Raw genomic sequence first — 17,815 nt, forward strand, 5'->3', positions numbered from 1 at the left:
CTAACCATGATTAGGATGAGACCTAAAGCAGAGGGCAGATAATCCCACATCTGCCTAATGTGAAGCTTCTTGCACCTTCCTCTGTTTGTTAAGTGTCCAAAAAGATCTACTGGACTAAATGGGTTTGGGTTTTTGTACCACGAACACTACTGCTCCAAAAGGATGCTTTGACTGCTTCCTGCTTTGTGCTTCCTGTTTTTTTCCTGGATCTTCGAACTCCATGACTTCCCCTTGCCTTCCTCACTTCATCCCCCCTAATCTCCATCGAGTGACTGTATTAGTCTGAGTGGCCGGGATAGGTCTCAGCCTCCATCTGGGGGGATTAAACTTAATATATCTTCTTACCTCAACAACAACTTCCTCACCGAATCGTCTCCTTATCTTGCCCCCAGACTCGGCCACCCCTTCAGCCCCGTCCGTTGCAGGGAATCCGGGCAGAAACCCTAAGCGTCAACGCCAATTCCCTCCGGAGCGACGAGGAGCCAAACTGGGGTCCCGGAGGAGGGCAGAGGGCCGAGGACATCCCAGGCTCAGGGGCGGGGTTCCGCGTGTCCCCGCGGGGCGCCGGGCGAGGGGCAGCACAGCGGTGTCGCGGGGCTCGGGAGCTCGGAGCTCTCGAGGCGGCGGACCAGCATCGTCTTGCGGGGAGGTGCGAGCCGAACCCCGAGCTGCCGCCCACCCCGGGGGCGGCTGTAATCCCATCAAAGGGCCGGCCTCAGCCTCCTCCTCCCCAGCTTCCATTCCCGGCTCTGCCCGACGAGGGTAAAAGCCCCTCCGCTGCGCGCCGCTCCCGCCCGGCCCTGCTCCCCGCCCGGCTGCCGCGCAGAGGGGACGCCGGCCTCGGCCCCCAGCCCCCGGCCCGGGCGGCGGCAGGGGAACGCGGAGCACATGGAGGTGCCGGGCCGCTGTCGCCTCGCCTCACTGCTGCTGCTGCTGGCTTCGTGCATCGGCTGCACGGCCGCGCCGCGGAGGAGCATCCCCCGGCGGCAAGGTAGGGATCCCCGCCGGGGATACGGAGGGTGCTCGCGGAGGGAGACAGCCTGCTCCGAGACCTTCAGTCCCAGCGCTCCGCGAAGTTTCGCGTCCCTTTACAACTGGCGTTCCCTGGAGCACCGTTCCTGCGGGCCAGGCGGCAACCTCCCCTCGGGCGACTCCGAGCGCTGGGAGAAGCCCGAGTACTGCCCGAGCCTCGTCCTACTCCCCTACCTGCTCTCCCCATCGGGGAAGCGGCGGGATCAGCGTGAAACCCCTTCTCTGTATTGATAACTCACATTACAGACCGAGACCCGGCTGAAGCCGTGGTCTGAACGCTGCCCGCGTTACCCGGAGCCCGAAACCTGCGTGCAGAGATGGGAGGCGATGAGCCCAGTGCTGCCCTCCTGGCTGTGGGGCTGTGCTCTGGCTATAGCAGGGACTCTGTTTTAGAGAGTAATGTGACTAAGTCTAATAAATGGGAGGGAAAATAGCTAGGAAAGCAATAATTTCATCAGAAAGCTGTATTCCATACCTTATTCTGCACCGAGTGTGTCATGGGGTTCTTCATGATGCTGCCTTTCTGGCTGAGCGCTACCTGTGACCCGCGGGAGTTCCCACTGGTATCAAAAGGGTTTTGCACTTTAATCAAAGTGATATGCAGTCCTTAGTGTTCAAAAGCTCGAAGCCTGGTCTCTTAGCAGAATTTGCAGCCCCTGCAGTCTGCAGCCTGTGAAACAGTGAGGTGAGATGTAAACACTGAAATGGGACATGGAGTGTGGGGAAGTCTGACATTCTGCATACTCAGAAAGTGGTGCTTAGGGAAAATGCTGAAGCCCCAAAGAGTCTCGAAGCTGGAGGCTATAATGCAGACTTTGGGGTCAACACTGATTCCTGTCACTGATTTTACCAGAATCAGATCAATGGGAAATTTAAAAAGTTTAGTAAATCTTGCCTCAGCTGACAAAATTGTGGAACCAGACCTGTTTTGTGTTAAAACATTTGTGTTGCTGTTTTTTTGTTGATTTTTTTTTTTTTTCCCAGAATCAGTACTGTGCATTCTCTTGCTCTTGTGGAATGAAACCAACAAACACAACAATATACCAGTGCAGCTGGAAACTTAATACTTAAATACAGCCTGATCTTAAAGCTCTTACTGGACAGATGGCTAATTTTACTGGTCTGACCTTGTCTCTTAGGGATCTAGTCCCATGATCCTTGGTTGTCATAATAACCACCATTAAGTACTTGAGAAAATTAGATGGATGGTAGTCGTCAATGAGACAATTAGTAGCTTGCATTAAAGTACTGGATTTGTGAAGTTGGGCATGGAAAAGTGTAAACATTTTTTTAGAGATTATTTTAAATAATTTTAAAATTATGTTTGCTCTAACATATCAGTCTGACTTGCACGGTTGAATAGTACTTGTGGAAATGTATTCCTATGCATTAAATTGGTTTAGAACTTGGAAACAAATTACAGTTCTGTGGAGGAGATTAATTAGCACACTAACATTGTGAGCACCTTTCTTTTGTTAGCTACGTGTGTATATATATATGTTACTTCACGTTTACTGGTTGATTGAATTATCCATTTTCTATTTCTTTTTCCATGTAAGAAGTATCCAAACTGGAAACAGTTTTTTCAAAATCTGTGCAAAATTTGAAAATCCTCTTGTAAAAAGATTTGAAGAGGAAAGCCTCCCAGAGAGCTTGTGTGCAGTTGTACCCCATCTGCATCCTACTAAGGGCTACTGGACATGCGGGCTTCCTTGAGCCCTGCAGCTGGGTTGTCATTATTGAAGCACTGAGCATGGGTGTAGATCAAGGTAACTCACGTCTCTGTCTTGTTCCTGGTGCTGCTCACATGCTGGATGGCTACGAGCAAGAGAAAACTCTGATTTATTTGCACATCCCAAAATAGTGGATGAAGAAGAGATAAGATAAAAAGTTATTTAAGTTTGTTGTGTTTCTTGTTCTGCTTTTGCTTTGCCTTTTTACTAGAGGTGGAAGTGGGTCTTGGACAGGAATGGTACCTGAGATGCAAGCCAAAAATTTCATTGAGAGATGCAATAAAACTGGTTCATCTTCAATAATGGGAGCTGGCCGGCAGTTCTTGTGTGTCAGAAGGAAGGAGATAGTCAAATACCTTTCTATTTTTGCACATTTTTCGTCCAGGGCTCAGCTTACAAAAACCAATATTGCAGAAAGCAGTAGAGTGAGAAATGTATTAGTGAAGTTAAAAATAAAATACATAGAAAAATTGCCACAAATACAGCTTGTTAAACTTCTGGAAAAAAAACTGTTGTGCTCAAATTCAACACATGCTGGTGACTGTTAAACTCATTTGAAGGTTTATTTACAGTTACAAGATACATTCACTGCAGACAAGGAAATGGGATGCCAGATACTTTGGGAAGAGCTTAAAACAAATCCTTAGACATCGTGTGATGAATAGCACAGTTGGGAGGAGATTAGGTGGAGATTCTCTAAATCTTGTTCTCCCTGAAGCTGGCACTTGTCCTGCTGCTTTTAAATTGTGGGGGTTTTGTTTGTTTGTTTGTTTGTTTGTTTGTTTGTTGTTTTTGCCTTCTGCAAAGCTGTGAAGACAGGCTGAGAGAGCTGGGGCTGTTTAGCCTGGAGAAGACCTGAGAGCAGCCTTTCAGTATCTAAAGGGGGGGCTGAAAGAAAGAAGGGGACAAACTCTTTAGCAGAATGTGTTGTGATAGGACAATGGGAAATGGTTTCAAACTAAAAGAGGGGAGATTCAGATTGGATATAAGTAAAGTTTTTGCAATAAGGGTAATGAAGCACTGGAACTGGTTGCCCAGAGAGGTGGTGGATGCCCTTTTCCTGGACATGAATGTCAGGCTGGATCTTGCACTGAGCACCCTGATCTAGCTGTAGGTGTCCCTGTTCATTGCAGTGGAGTTGGATGAGGTGATATTTAAGGATCTCTTCCAACTCAAACAATTCTATGATTCTATGATTATATTCATAGCACAGCATTTTCTGTTCTGTCCATCGTGAAGTCACTATCTTCATCTATAAAAGGAGCTTTTCAGTAAATGAGTTTCCTAGGCAGCATTTTGCTGATGCTGCCTTCAAAAATACTATGCAGCCTTCCACTAGCATTCAGAAATGCAAAATTAGACAACAAAGTGTTAAAAATGGGTGAAATTATAACTGTATTAGAGGCTGGGTTTCCCAATGATGCTTTGGAGAAGAGTGGTGATTTTGTAGTTAAGGCATTAGGGCAAGCCTTGGGAAATCATACTGTCCTGAGGCTGTCAGAGACTTGGTTTGAGGGTTTGCCAGTCATTCTCAGGGCAGGCTTTCTGTTTTAAAAATGGAGGGGTTTTGCACTTTTATCCTTCTCCAACCATACCACATGAGACTGTAAGAGGACTAAGAGGACTTCTAGCTACTCATTATAGCTGTATTCCAATTTGAGTCAAGGTTGATAGGCATTACTTTATTAATAATATGTATGTGAACGTCTCCTTATCTTCTAGTGTGCTTTGCAGAAAAAAACACTTTTTTCTCTGGAAGATTCTTAAGGTTAAATGTAATGGCAAGAATTCTGAATACTGGTCATCTCAGAGATTTGTAGGAGCAGGAGGACATCTGTTTTCTTGATACAGAAAATTTCACTGTATGAGGTCTCTTCAGTGCTCCACAAACTCATCAGTTAACTGAGAGTATACCTGGGATTTTCTCATTCCTCACATCAAACCTATCACTGCTCAACATTATGTCTGTTTGACTTAAGTCAAACCAGATCAATCTGGTGAATAATTTGTTTATTTCGTACACTAATGAATGTACAGTTCCACCCCATATTTGTAGTGAATGTACAGCAATGATCTGTGATCACGTAATAAAAGACTTTCTAAACCACAGGTATGCAGGAGACTAAGTTGACCATGTGATCCTGAATCAAATTGCCTTTTTTTTTTTTTTTCTGTGCAAAAAAATAACCTATCTGAGAGAAAGCAAGCAAACAAAAATATCAAAAACCTGTTCCTCACAATTAATTTCAACTGAAAGGAAATACTTCCTGCTTAGAGCATGCAAGAGTTGATTTCTTTTTATTTTTTATTTTTAAAAATACTTGCACATAAAACTCACATTAATTCTTTCGTATAAGACAAAACCTTCATAATTCCTAACTGTGAACATCCAGGCCACAGGAAAAGAAGGTGAAGATCATTTTTTCAGACTTTACAGAGTTTCTGAGCTGAGAACAAGCACAGCAGAATTCATCTTTGAAAGTAACTACTTCAGAAGAGCATAAGCCTCTGAAAATTGGAGGCTTAGGGGGAAAGCTACCTTGAACCAGGTAATTAACTCAAACCAGCTAATGATGTGGTGATCCATAAAACCCCGCTGGTGAGAAGTGCACCGTGTGAAATACATACGTCAGGTTCATGCCAGCTCTTCTACTGAACACTGTGTAATCACACTCAGGAGTAGGGGGTGCTCATGAGGAATGATCTTAAAGATTTTGGCTTCAAATTAAAGAGAAATCTGTGCAATATTGTCCCAGGGAACATTTTATCCAAAAGGAAGAATACAGCTATTGGGCTGTGGTGGAAGCCATTTCTTCTGTTAGTGTCTTGCTGGACATTTAATTGCACAGTCAAAAGACATGGCCTTTGTTTCCTTAAAAAGATCTTTCATTCAAGCATTGCCAAAAGTTATCCCAGATAATGTTTGGACCTAGAAAAGAAGAACCATGTCAAGGTGTTACTGTATTTTGGCTTTCTGAGTGTCCACAGACTACCTTTCAATTAATTTGTTAATTTGCACTCTTTTTAAGTGGTGCAGGTAAAAGTCATATTATGAGCAGTAGTTCTGAAATGGGACACTGAACAGTTTCAAGTTTCCCAGTGTGCACAGATGATAGTCACACTGCTGTAACTGACAGAGATTCTTCCAAGACTGGAAGAATCCCAAGCCAAATTGTTCTTCACACTTCTTTTGATTTTTAAAGTCATTTAAAATTATTGACACCTACAAAAATGATGGTTCAGTCAAATATCAACATCCATGCATATTTGGAACTTGCAATTTGGAATGAACATGTTGTGACTGTTGAACAAGTTGCTTTCAAACACAGAAATTATTCCAATTCTTCTAATATGTCAGAGGCATTATTGTCCATGTAAGGTTTTAACCAAGATAAGTTTTGAGTTGATGAGCTCAAAAATCTTTTGAAAAAGTCTTAAGAGCAAAGATTATAGGGAATTTCATGCAAGTTATATTCTTGCATACATAAGAAATTCCAACTAGAAGATCATTTTAGGAAAAAATATGAACAAAACCTGTCAACCTGCAAGTGATTGAAAAAGGTGTCTAGAATGAAAACTTTTATGATTTAGAGATAGCAGAAGCCAATAGTGGTTACTTGGAACAGAAATTTTAGCTTAGTTTCATATTCTACTTTCTAGATAATCAAAAGAGAAGGCAATATATTTTCTGAAAATAAGCCAGCTTTTTATGGCAAAAACTATAAAGATGGTGGTATTGCAGCTGGTATTCTATTCATGCACAGAGACCAGTGTCCTGCTGGCATCTTTATCTCATGTCCCTCTTCCATACATTCCTGTTCCTGTGTGAACCATTTTGTGTGGATTTCTACTGTTTTAATCTCAATTAATTGGTTACACTGGCAACACTATGGTATGGTGAAGTCTACAGTCAAGAGTTGCAACTGTTTCCTTACACTAATGGACATTTTTTGGTAGCATAAGATGAGAACGATTTAGTTATTTACCTCTTTGAACTAGTAAGACATAATGATTATAGGAAGGATGAAGGACGAAGCATTCAAAATGCTACAGGAAGAAAGGCACTCCTGGGCAAAGAACTCAAAAACTCCTAAAATGAACAGAAAAGTGCAGTGAAAGAGCCATTTAACCAACTGATGCCAAGAGAAGGGTTTGGCTTCCGTGGTAAGGCAGCTACCCTGGTAAGGGTTGGGGCCAAAAGACTGGGCTACGAATACAAGCTGTGGAAGCCACTGGTGTAGCACCCAGTACTAAAGGGACAGGATTTGAGAAGACATGGGAGTTTTGGATATTAGCTGTGTGGACATTCTAATTCACAGAATGACAGAATCACAGAATTGCAGAGGTTAGAAGGGACCTCAAGAGATCATTGAGTCCAACCCACCAAGAAGGTTCCCTACAATAGGTTGCACAGGTAGGTGTCCTGTCAGGTCTTGAATATCTCCATTGAAGGAGACTCCACAACCTCTCTGGGCAGCCTATTCCAGTGCTCCATCACCATTACCATAAAGAAGTTCTTCTGTATGTAAGTTCGGAACTTCCTATGTTCAAGTTTTAGGCCATTACTCCTGGCCCTATCACTATACACCACGGAGAGGAACCTGGTCTCATCCATTTGCCTCCCACCTCTCTTCAGACAGGTATAAACGTTTATCAGATCTCCTCTCAATCTTCTTTTCCCCACGCTGAACAGACCCAGGTTACTCAGCATTTCCTCATACGGGAGATGCTCCAGGCCCTTTATCATCTTTGTGGCCCTCTGCTGGACTCTCTCCAGCAGTTCCCTGTTTTTCTTGAACTGAGGAGCCCAGAACTGGACACGGTGACACAGATGTGGCCTCACCAGGGTGGAGAAGAGGGGGAGGATCACCTCCCTCAAGCTGCTGGCCACACTCTTCTTAATGCATCCTGGGATACCACTGGCCTTCTTGGCCACAGGGGCACACTGCTGGCTCATGGCCAACCTGTTGTCCACAAGAACACCTAGGTCCTTCTCCACAAAGTTCCTCTCCAGCAGGTCATCCTCTAACCTGTACTAATGCATGCATTTATAATTATCCCACAGTTGTTTACTCTTCCCATATTGAGTTGGTCTCTCCTTGTACTGGGATACATTTCCATGTCTCAGTGTCTCTTGCAGCAAAGTTTTGTCTCTGACAGTCACCCTTGCTGCTTTCACATCCCGGTTCTTGTTTACTGGCTCTTTTAATATACAGTTGATATACAGCTGTGTCCTACACTGCATTAGTGCAGAGATTCAGGTTTAAAAAACACTTATATTTCTGTCACTTATTAGATGCAAGCAATTTCCTTTGTGTTTTTTTTTTTTTTTATTTACTGAAGCTAATCATTTATGGAGAGACTTGATGTCTGCAGAAGATAGTGAAATTGTCCTGATTCTTATGGAGGAACTGATCTGGAGAAGAAATGTCTGCTTCTTGAGGAGATGCCAGATTTTCTCCCTGACCTGGCCTCCAGTAGTCTGTAATAAAATGGCATTTGGAATTGAGCTGATTTCTTAAGTCAGTTCTGCATCTTGAGACATCTGCAGCAAGCCATGCACCATCACTGAGAAAAGCAGTGAGTGGTGGCGATGGGTGACTCCCTGATATCGGACACAGAAGCCCCATCTTCCAACTTGAGTTGCTACCTAGGGGGTTCTGCTCTTTGTTGGGGACTCAGATACAAGCCTTTGTGAAGAAAGCAGGCTTGGACTATTATCCCCTGCTGCTCTTACAGTGAGACTGCATAGGGAGACCTTGGACTTATCAAGCATGACTACCTGGCTACAGTGTGAGGCCCAAGCTGGCCTCTGGTAGTCCTGCTGGTGAGAGGGATGGCTTTGAGGAGGACTCAATGTACTAATATGTTTTTGCATAGCTGGGGTCAACATCAGGGATTTTGCTTGTATAATAACGATACCCTCTTTGAGGTTTGAGGATTACTAGGATTACATGAGATCCACCTAAGTACGGCAAAACATCATTGCCAGCCATTTCGCTGTCCTCATTACTAGAGCTTCAAACTAGAAGTATCAGGGGGAGGAAAGTGTGGCCCCTGAGCCAAGTGATTAAGCAAGGGTTAAGTTGGGAAGTAAAGTAAACCTGGGATCCTGAAACCAGAAAATAGGGTGTGAATAGATGCTAAATTTTAGGAAAGCCAGCTTCCATATTGGAAGAATTCCATGTGGTGCAACCCTGGAGAAAACATGGGTCCAGGGGAAGTGGTTGGTTTTGAAGCTGAAGAATGGTCTGTCTTATCCAGGAAGTCTGGCAAAGACATCAGGACTCCTGCAGGAGTACACAGGGAACTCTTGATGAAGCTCATGCATTAAAAGAAAGCATACAAAAGGAGGAAGCAGAGGCAGGCATCCCAGGAAGAATACAAACAGTGTCTGAGCATGTAGTAAATTTTAATAAAATTCCTTTTTTGACAAATTAATGAAGTAAATTAAGTAATGTTTGGCTCAAAAGAAGTCCCAAGTAATTTTTCTTTCTAGAGAAGATTTGTTCTGAAAACTTTATTGCAGAATTCATTGGAATTGTCTTGCATATTTTTTTATTCCTGTTCCTGTACTTCATGCTAGAGACAGACAGCACTTCAGTGGTAAATTTCTCATTTCATGGGATACAAATAGGAGACACATCAACACAGAAATAGAATCAGTTGGTTAGTAGCTCTTAGTACTTCCCAGAGAGATTTAAAAATAAAATAACGAAAACTTCAGCTCATTTTGTTGACCTCTAGTCTAAAGATTTTAATTTTCAGAAGAACAAACTGGTAAATGTGAAGTGATCTGTGTTTTTGCTCTTAAGTGAGTTACCAAAGTATTGCATGTGGATTGTATCTTTTTATTATTTGAACATTATTTGATGTTGTGAGGATCTGTGACTAACTGCATGATTTGAAACAGCATAAACAGCTAAAATGGAAAGAGAAAATCAAATACAAAATATAACTTAAATGCTAGGCACAAATATTCTAACCTTGATCTTTTAAGATATTCCATCCATGAATATTTTAAAAAATACTGTTATCAGTCAGTCTAAATTTTCAGTCTTGTTCAGAATTTATTTAATTCTGAAATTTCCATTAAAATACAACAAAATATATTCAACTCATCAGAAACACTTTGGTTTTGAAAGTTCTTTTTTCCAGATTTTTTTTTCAATAACTGTTCATCCCTCTGGTAAGATCTGGGGGTCACCTCAAGGCTGGGAGGAACTTGTCTGTGTTGGCACTAGTAATTTTCCTGCAGTAGCTGGAGGATCTCTGCATAAGAGCTGTCTGGTTGGGCTGAGACATTGTGTGGAGTAGTTTAAAGTCTTCTCATTATCTACCCAAACTGATTTTGTTTAAAATCACAATGGTAGTGACATCTCTACTGGCAGACTCAATGATGCCAAGGAGCATCTCAAGTCATTAGTACATTGCTGCCTGGCACAGACGGGAGAGCATTCCCAGCAGGCACTTCATAGGTGATCACCATGGTGATGGTGTAGAGGAATTTGACATCTGGGCAGAAGATGTTGCATGGCATCTGGCCTCCAGGGGAGACGAAAGTGGTGCTGGGCACATCATCTCACATGGTTGTGTTGACCTGCAGGCAGCACCATCTGAAGCCCACCAGAGCCCCAGTTTTCACTCAGGACAGGTGAGAGAGAACAGGAGCACGATGTCATTCCTAAATTTTCAAGAATCTGTCAACTCTTTGAATAGATGTTGACTTCACTGTAAGAGTTTCCACCGGCAGTAAGGCAGAGTGAGCTGAAATGAGAGCTGAGGCAACAGAAATGTTACCTCTATAGTTGGGATAATAGTGTCTTTTTTTTTTTTTTTTTTTTTACCATTTTTAATTAGAGTTGGTTTTGTGAAGAATAAATTTAAATTAAATTAACTCCAGCTGAGAGAGAGGACTGGTGTATTCTTTAGGTCAAGTGAACAGCTTGTTTTGTGATTTCTTCACTATTTCAGCAGCTTTTGGATATTTTTGGAATTATAGAACTAAAGAAATCTATAAACAAGAAGATAAATAGCTGTAAAGGGAGAATTAAATGTGATGCTGTCTGTTCAACATTGTTGTATTACTGGTTTCATCAAAGCATTTTGGGCAGTATCAAACTTTCTGTACCTCCATGGCTGGAAAGGAGAATGACTGTATTAGCACAAAATTTTTATATAAATTGATTCCTTATTTTTTATGATCAAAACCTTCTTGGGCGTAGACAGAATCTCGCTGTAGAGGAGCTTTGCAGGTGGAACCACCACAATCACAAATGCTCATCCTGCTGGGGGACTTCAACCACCCAGACATCTGCTGGAAAAGTAGCACGGCGAGCTGTAGGCAATCCTGGAATTCATTGAGGACAACTTCTTGAGTCAAGTAATAAATGGCCCCAGCAGGGGGGATGCAATACTGGACCTGTTGCTCATCAATGCAAATGAACTGACTGGTGACATTAGGATTGAAGGCTGCCTGGGCTGTAGTGATTGTACTATGGTGGAGTTCACACTTCTGAGGGATACTGAGACAGGCAAAGAGTAAAATTAGGATGCTAAATTTTAGGGAAACTAAATTCCAGCTCTTCAGGGAGTTAGTCAACAAAACATCCTAGGAAACTGTCCTCATGGGCAAGGGTGTGGAGCAGAGCTGGCAGATCTTTGAGGAGGCTTTCCTCAAGGCACAAGAGCTTTCCATCCTCAGGTGTAGCAAGTTGGGAAAGGAAGGCAGGAGACTGGCATGGCTGAACAGGGACCCAGTGGTCAAACTGGAGAGCAAGAAGAAAATACACGGTGGAAGCAGGGAAAGGTACCATGGGCAGAGTATAGGGAAGTTGCTAGACTGTGTAGGGATGGGGAAAGAAAGCCAAGGCCCAGCTTGAACTGAGCGTGGCAAAGGGTGCCAAGAAGAACAAGAAAGGCTTCTTCAGGTACCTCAACCACAAAGGGAAAGCTGAGGATAGTCCCCTAGTGAGTGACACAGGCAGACTGGTAATAACAGACAAGGAAAAGGCTGAGGTACTCAACAACTTTTTTGCCTCAGTCTTCTCTGATAACTGCTTGTCATGCTCCCTCAAAGGATTGGTTCAGGAGAAGGGGACTGGGGAAGCAAAGTCTCCCCTGCTGTGAGTGAAGATCAGATTCCTGACTGCCTGAGGAATCTAAACGTCCGCAAGTCTATGGGTCCTAATGAGGTACATCCCAGAGTCCTCAGGGAACTGGCTGATGTAGTTGCCAAGCCACTCTCAATGGTATTTGAAAAGCCATGGCAGTCATGTGAAGTCCCTGGTGACTGGAAAAATGCAACATCACACCCATTTTTAAGAAGGGTTAAAAGGATGACCCTGGCAACCACCGACCTATCCATCTCACCTCTGTGCTGGGAAAGATCATGGAGCAGATCCTCCTGGAAGCTATGCTAAAGCATGTGGAAGACAGGGAGGTGATATGGGAGAACCAGCATGGCTTCACCAAGGGCGAATCTTCCTGCTTGACCAACCTAGTGGCTTTTTATGATGGTGTCACTGTATCAACAGACAAGGGAAGCCACTGATGTCATCTGGACTTCAGGAAGGTCTTTGACATGGTACCCCACAGCATCCTTCTCTCCAAATTGGAAAGATACAGATTTGATGGTAGGCTGTTCAATGGACGAATAACTGACTACAGGATTGAACTCAGAAAGTGGTGATCAACGGCTCAATGTCCAGATGGAGATCAGTAATGAGCATCTCCAGGGGTCAGTGCTGGGACTGATACTCTTTAATATCTTCATCAATCACATCGACAGTGGGGTTGAGTGCACCTTCAGCAGTTCATGAATGACAGCAAGCTGTGGGATGCAGTTTACATGCCTGAGGGACGGGATGCCATCCAGAGGGATAGACAGGATCACAGGAGAACTTCATGAGGTTCAACCAATGCAAGTGCAAGGTCATGCACCTGTGTGAAGGCAACCCCCACTATCTATAAAAGCTGAGGGATTAAAGGATTGAGCACAGTCATGCCAAAAAGGACTTGAGGTTACTGGTGGGTGGGAAGCTGGACATGAGCCAGCAGTGTGCCCTCACAGCCCAGAAAGCCAGATGTATCCAGGGCTGAATCAAAAGAAGTGTGGTCAGCAGGGCGATGGAGGGGATCCTACCCCTCTGCTCTGCGCTGGTGAGACCTCACCTGGAGTACTGCATCAAGAAGTGGAGTCCTCAGTACAGGAAAGTTGTGGACCTGTTAGAACACGTCCAGAGGAGGGCCATAAAAATGTTGTAAGGAATGGAACACCTCTCCTATAAGGAGGGGCTGAGGGGCTCTTCAGCCTGGAGAAGGCTCCAGGGAGACCTGATAGCAGCCTTTCAGTATCTAAAGGGGAGCTACAGAAAAGAAGGGGACAGACTCTTTAGCAGGGTCTGTGGTGATAGGACAAGGGGAAATGTTTTCAAGACTAAAGAAGAGAGACATAAGGAAGAAGTTTTTTACAATAAGGATGGTGAGGCACTGGAACAGGTTGCCCAGAGATGTGGTGGAAGCGCTGTGACTGGAGGCATTCAAGTTCAGGACTGACGATGTTCTGAGCAAGTTGATCTAACTGTGGATGTCTCCATTCATTACAGAGAAGTTGGACCAGATGATCTTTAAAGGTTCCTTCCAACTCAAGGGTTCTATGATTCAGTGATTGTGGCAAGTCTTCTGTCTGTGAAGAGCTGAGACACATGGACTTGTCAAAGGGATGGGAGCAGGGGAACCTGTAAACATTTATGCTTTGGTGTGGACGTGTCCCACAGGCTGACCCCGCAGCTCCATGCTGTGCCAACAGCACTGGTACGCAGCCAGGCAGCAGGTGGGTTTCTGTCTGTCAGGATCCTTGTTCTTGCCCTTAGCATGTTTCTGACAGGTTAAAAGTAACAGAGATTTCATGCTGGATCTAGAGAAGAGGGGAATTTTTGAGCTGAATTGTAGGGGGAGCTATAAACACACACAGAGCTGACCTTTGAAATCTGTTGGTGTATTTTATAATCTAAGCATGTCTTTTGTACTAAACAGCCATAAATGTTTAGATCAGTTTTAATATCATTTTTAGTGTGCCTACTACACAATGTCCTATAACATCTTGCAAAATACCTTAGGCATGCATTTATCTCAAAATGATCTGCTAGTAAAGCAGTGATACACATTGCAGCAGTTGTGATCAGCTGACAAACTGCTTTGATATAATGCTGCAGAATGACTGTTTGGAAGCCGTGACATCTTCTGCATTTCTGTGATATAAACATTGCTTGTGTCAGATCCTGCAGCTCCTTTGTCATGGTTATGAAAGCAATGTTCATCCAAAAATGGACATTCTTTGCTTTCTGAAGGGTTGTGTGAAATTTGGAGTCTGGCAACCAAGAAGCAGCTCTGAGTCCTCAGATGCCTATCAACAAGCTGCATGATCTGCAGGGTGGCTGTGGAAGACTGTGGGGACAGCTGCACAGCATGAGATACTTCTCTTTGCATTGCTGGGGTTGGGTTTTCGTTCCTCTCTTGGCTCATGGTGTGGTCAGGAGCAGCTCGATGCTGGGCAGAATGATCCCACACATCTGCATGATTTTACAGACATCGTTAGTGGCCATGGTGGACGTGGATTGTTGGTCAGGCTAAATGACCTCACAGGTCTTTTCTGATCTTAATAATTCCATGATTCTACTATTCTATGATTACTGTTTGGCATAGGCTGGGGCTGCTCCTGGGGAAGTGCTGGGCTCTGAAGGCATTGATGTTTGATTCCTGAACACAGTTCCTGCAGGTCTGCAGTGCTAGGGAAATTCCCTGACTTTTAGGGAGAATTAAGCAGAGAGGGTGGAAGTATCAACCTCTCCAGCCCCTTGCTCTCATTTTCTCTGGCATAAGCTTGGACTTATTTCTTCAGTGACAATTTATACGCCGGTGTAACTGAGGTCAGTATTTGGCACCTTGTGTCTCTTTCCTCATCTGCATACTGGAGATAATAGTGTTTGGTAGGGTTGGGTGAATAATTCATGGCAGCTATTTATTAGCAGATGTTGCCTCTCTGTGCTTGCAGATAGTCTGCAAATGGACTGCGTTTGTTTTCAAATTTATTTGTTATTCAAATTATTCACCAAATACTTTCTGTAAATAATTTTATTGCCCTATAGTGTTTTTGAATATGAATTTGAAGCCTGCCTTGTTTGAGTATTTGTCGTTACTGGTTAAAATTGGTTATTTCAGCAACTGTGCCTCCCTGCAAACTTGTCTGACTGACAGGAAGTACAAGGGAGGTATGAATATGCTGGATTTAGGGAGTTGTTGTTTCCCTTTGTTACTGTTTCAGCTCTAATACCAATCTACCTCACTGGGTATTGTGAAGAATCAGAAGATACTTTCTAAACGTGCAGCGCTGCCTAACAGTGCTGTTGTTTCCAAGACAGAGGCACTTCAGCTCCAGCTGCTCTTGTCTTTTTATAGCATGAGGTTCTCAGAGACGCATGCTTCTGAGGGCAGGAGGTAAGCACAGAGGTGGCACACACTGCTGTGTTCAGAGCTCCTGAGAAAAGCAGACCTGTATGAGACTGAGTCTTGGCTAGTAAAGTGGGTGAGGGCTCAGAGAGCAAGTAGCATACAATGCCTTGACTCTGATCTACATGGCTGAGCTTCTTTCCTTCCCAAAACACTTACATACTGACTTATGAAAATGGTCTGCAATCTGTGCTATCCTCCAAACCATCTCATGCATTTCTCTGGGAGGTTGAACTTGTGCCAGATGCTGTATAGGCCATTAAAATGTGGAAATGTATCATAGAATCACAGAATCACCTCTAAGATCATCCGTCCAACTGTTAGCCCATCACCACTGTACCCTCTAACCATGTCCCCCTGTGCCACATCTACACATTTCTTGGACACCTCTAGGGATGGTAACTCCATGAGTTCCCTGGGCAGCCTGTCCAATATATCCTTACTGTCCTGGGTAGTTCTTAGCATCTCAGGAGCAAGCTTAAAAGCCTGTGGACTGCTCAGCTCCACTGCCCAAAGCACTGGCTGTGGTAGTTTGTTCAGGATGTGCTCTGCTCCACATCCACTCCCTGGATTTCCCCAAAGCTGGGGAAAGAAGATATTGACAGTGTCCCTGGGGAGCTGCTGAGGGACGCTGCAGCTCCCAGTTTTGCTGCTTGGGAAATGGGAAGGGCTAGGACAGAGAGCAGAGTTCTGACTGGAGGCTTGGTTCTGTGGAGTATGTCCCTGCTAGTGTGGACTGCAGTTGTTCTGAATGATTCCACTAGTTCTGCTTAGATCATGACAGTGAAAAAGGGCAATTCATGTAGGCAGAGTGCTAAGCATGTTTCCCCTCTTTATCATACAAGAGGCACAATGTCTTATTACATCCACTAGAACTTCTCCATGGAGGTGTCCAAGGCCAGACTGGATGGGATCCTGGGCAGACTAATCTAGTGGCGAGCGATCCTGCTCATGGCAGGGGTTTGGAACTAGGTAATCTTTAATGTTCCTTCCAACTTAAGTCATTCTACCATGCTTGGAGATGCTGAAGAGCATGTTAGTTTCCAGGATTTATTGACAAGCAAATCCTTGGGGCATGTAGGAAATGCAAGCCAGTAACACAGAACTGGTTTGTGCCTTTTCCTGAAGGTGTATTTTTTGTTCATTTGGTTGGTTGGTTGGTTGTTTTTTCTTTCCCTGTATAGTTTCAATAGTGAAAGAAAATTTCTTGGTGAGGTCCCAGTGGTTGAAGTTCTTGTGCAGCTTTGCCCAGGACATAACCACCTGGAGTCCTTGGGATTTATTTTTTAGTAAGAACAGCTAAAGCTTCCGGTGTAAGGAGTGAGCAAGAAAAGAAGGATGTCTTTCTTGTGCTTCATTTATATTTATCCTTTCATGACTGTACCAATACTGCTTTGGATTTTTTGTAGTGGAGAAAAGTAATACATGGGTAAAAGTACCTTGAAAACAAGGAGCTGTTGATGTTAACCAAATGTTAACCTGGTCATACTTGTTCATTCAGATTAAAAAACTGTAAAACAACTTTTCATATCAAAGGGAAAATGCAGAGTCAAAGTGAAAAGGAACAGACTGTCAGGTCTCCTCTTGGTTTAATTTCTCAGGTACTGATGTTGACTGATACTCTGCAGAGATTGTAAGCTGCTAAGTTTTGTATTCAGCTTCTAGCCAAACATGTTGGTGGGAATGATAAATCCAATGTAGGCTTGCTTCCCATTTAAAAATTACCTTTACAGTAGCTTGATTGTTCTTGAATTTTTATCAGAACCAGTGGGGAAAAAAAGGTTTTCTTAGCCTACAATTTTCATACATAAGGGCATGAAAAAGCATAATTAAAGTGAAAACCATTGCCTATGAAAAGATGGATCTGCTATTAAAACATTTTAATCAGTTCTCTGTTGCAGCTGTTACGTGACTTTGGTTTCAAGTGTGTGAATGATAGCTGTTGGGAGAGTTTGTGTTAAAACCCTTGATCCTGATAACATAATGCATGCAGCGTGGCATTGTACAATTCCCACTGTCAAGGAGGTCTGGCTGGGAGGTTGCTGCATTAGGTTGCAAGATGAGTGGTATGGAGGCTTCTGAGCAAATGTCGACACCTCATCAACCAGGAAAGCTACCCTGCTGCTGCTGTCTTTCTCTGAGACATTTTACAATTTTTTATTATGTGGCAAACCCTGCTTCACATTTGCAGCACCTCATAATTTGCTCTGCCCACCCTGAACCCAGATACCCCAGGCCTGACAAGAAATGGGAGAGTTTATTCTCAGAGCTGCTCTCAGTTTGAGGGATTACTGCTTTGTAATCAGCATTATTTTACTAGACAAAGCACTTCTTTTTTTAAAGCTAATAATTTTCAGTTAATTGATGAGGGTTTCTGACAATTCCACCAAAGAAACTGTATGTATTTGAAAACTGGTAGCTTCCTGAGGAATGCCTTGGTCCCCTGTGTAGCAGGGGGAGGTTTGCGTTGCACCAGATTTGCTCTGGCTGCAGAGCTGACAAGCATCTCTGCCTGCCACTTTCTCAGGCAGCAAATACAG

General features: G+C 43.6%; 1 protein-coding gene across 1 annotated transcript in view; it reads left to right on the top strand.

Moving 5' to 3' along the window:
* EGFLAM (EGF like, fibronectin type III and laminin G domains) overlaps positions 889-17,815 on the top strand; it is a 73,539-nt gene continuing 56,612 nt past the window's right edge. The window contains exon 1 of the mRNA XM_021380795.1: positions 889-991. Coding sequence (XP_021236470.1) covers positions 889-991 — 103 coding nt within the window. The remainder of the gene's footprint in view (positions 992-17,815) is intronic.

This window comes from Numida meleagris, chromosome Z, assembly GCF_002078875.1.
Source record: "Numida meleagris isolate 19003 breed g44 Domestic line chromosome Z, NumMel1.0, whole genome shotgun sequence".
NCBI lineage: Eukaryota > Metazoa > Chordata > Aves > Galliformes > Numididae > Numida > Numida meleagris.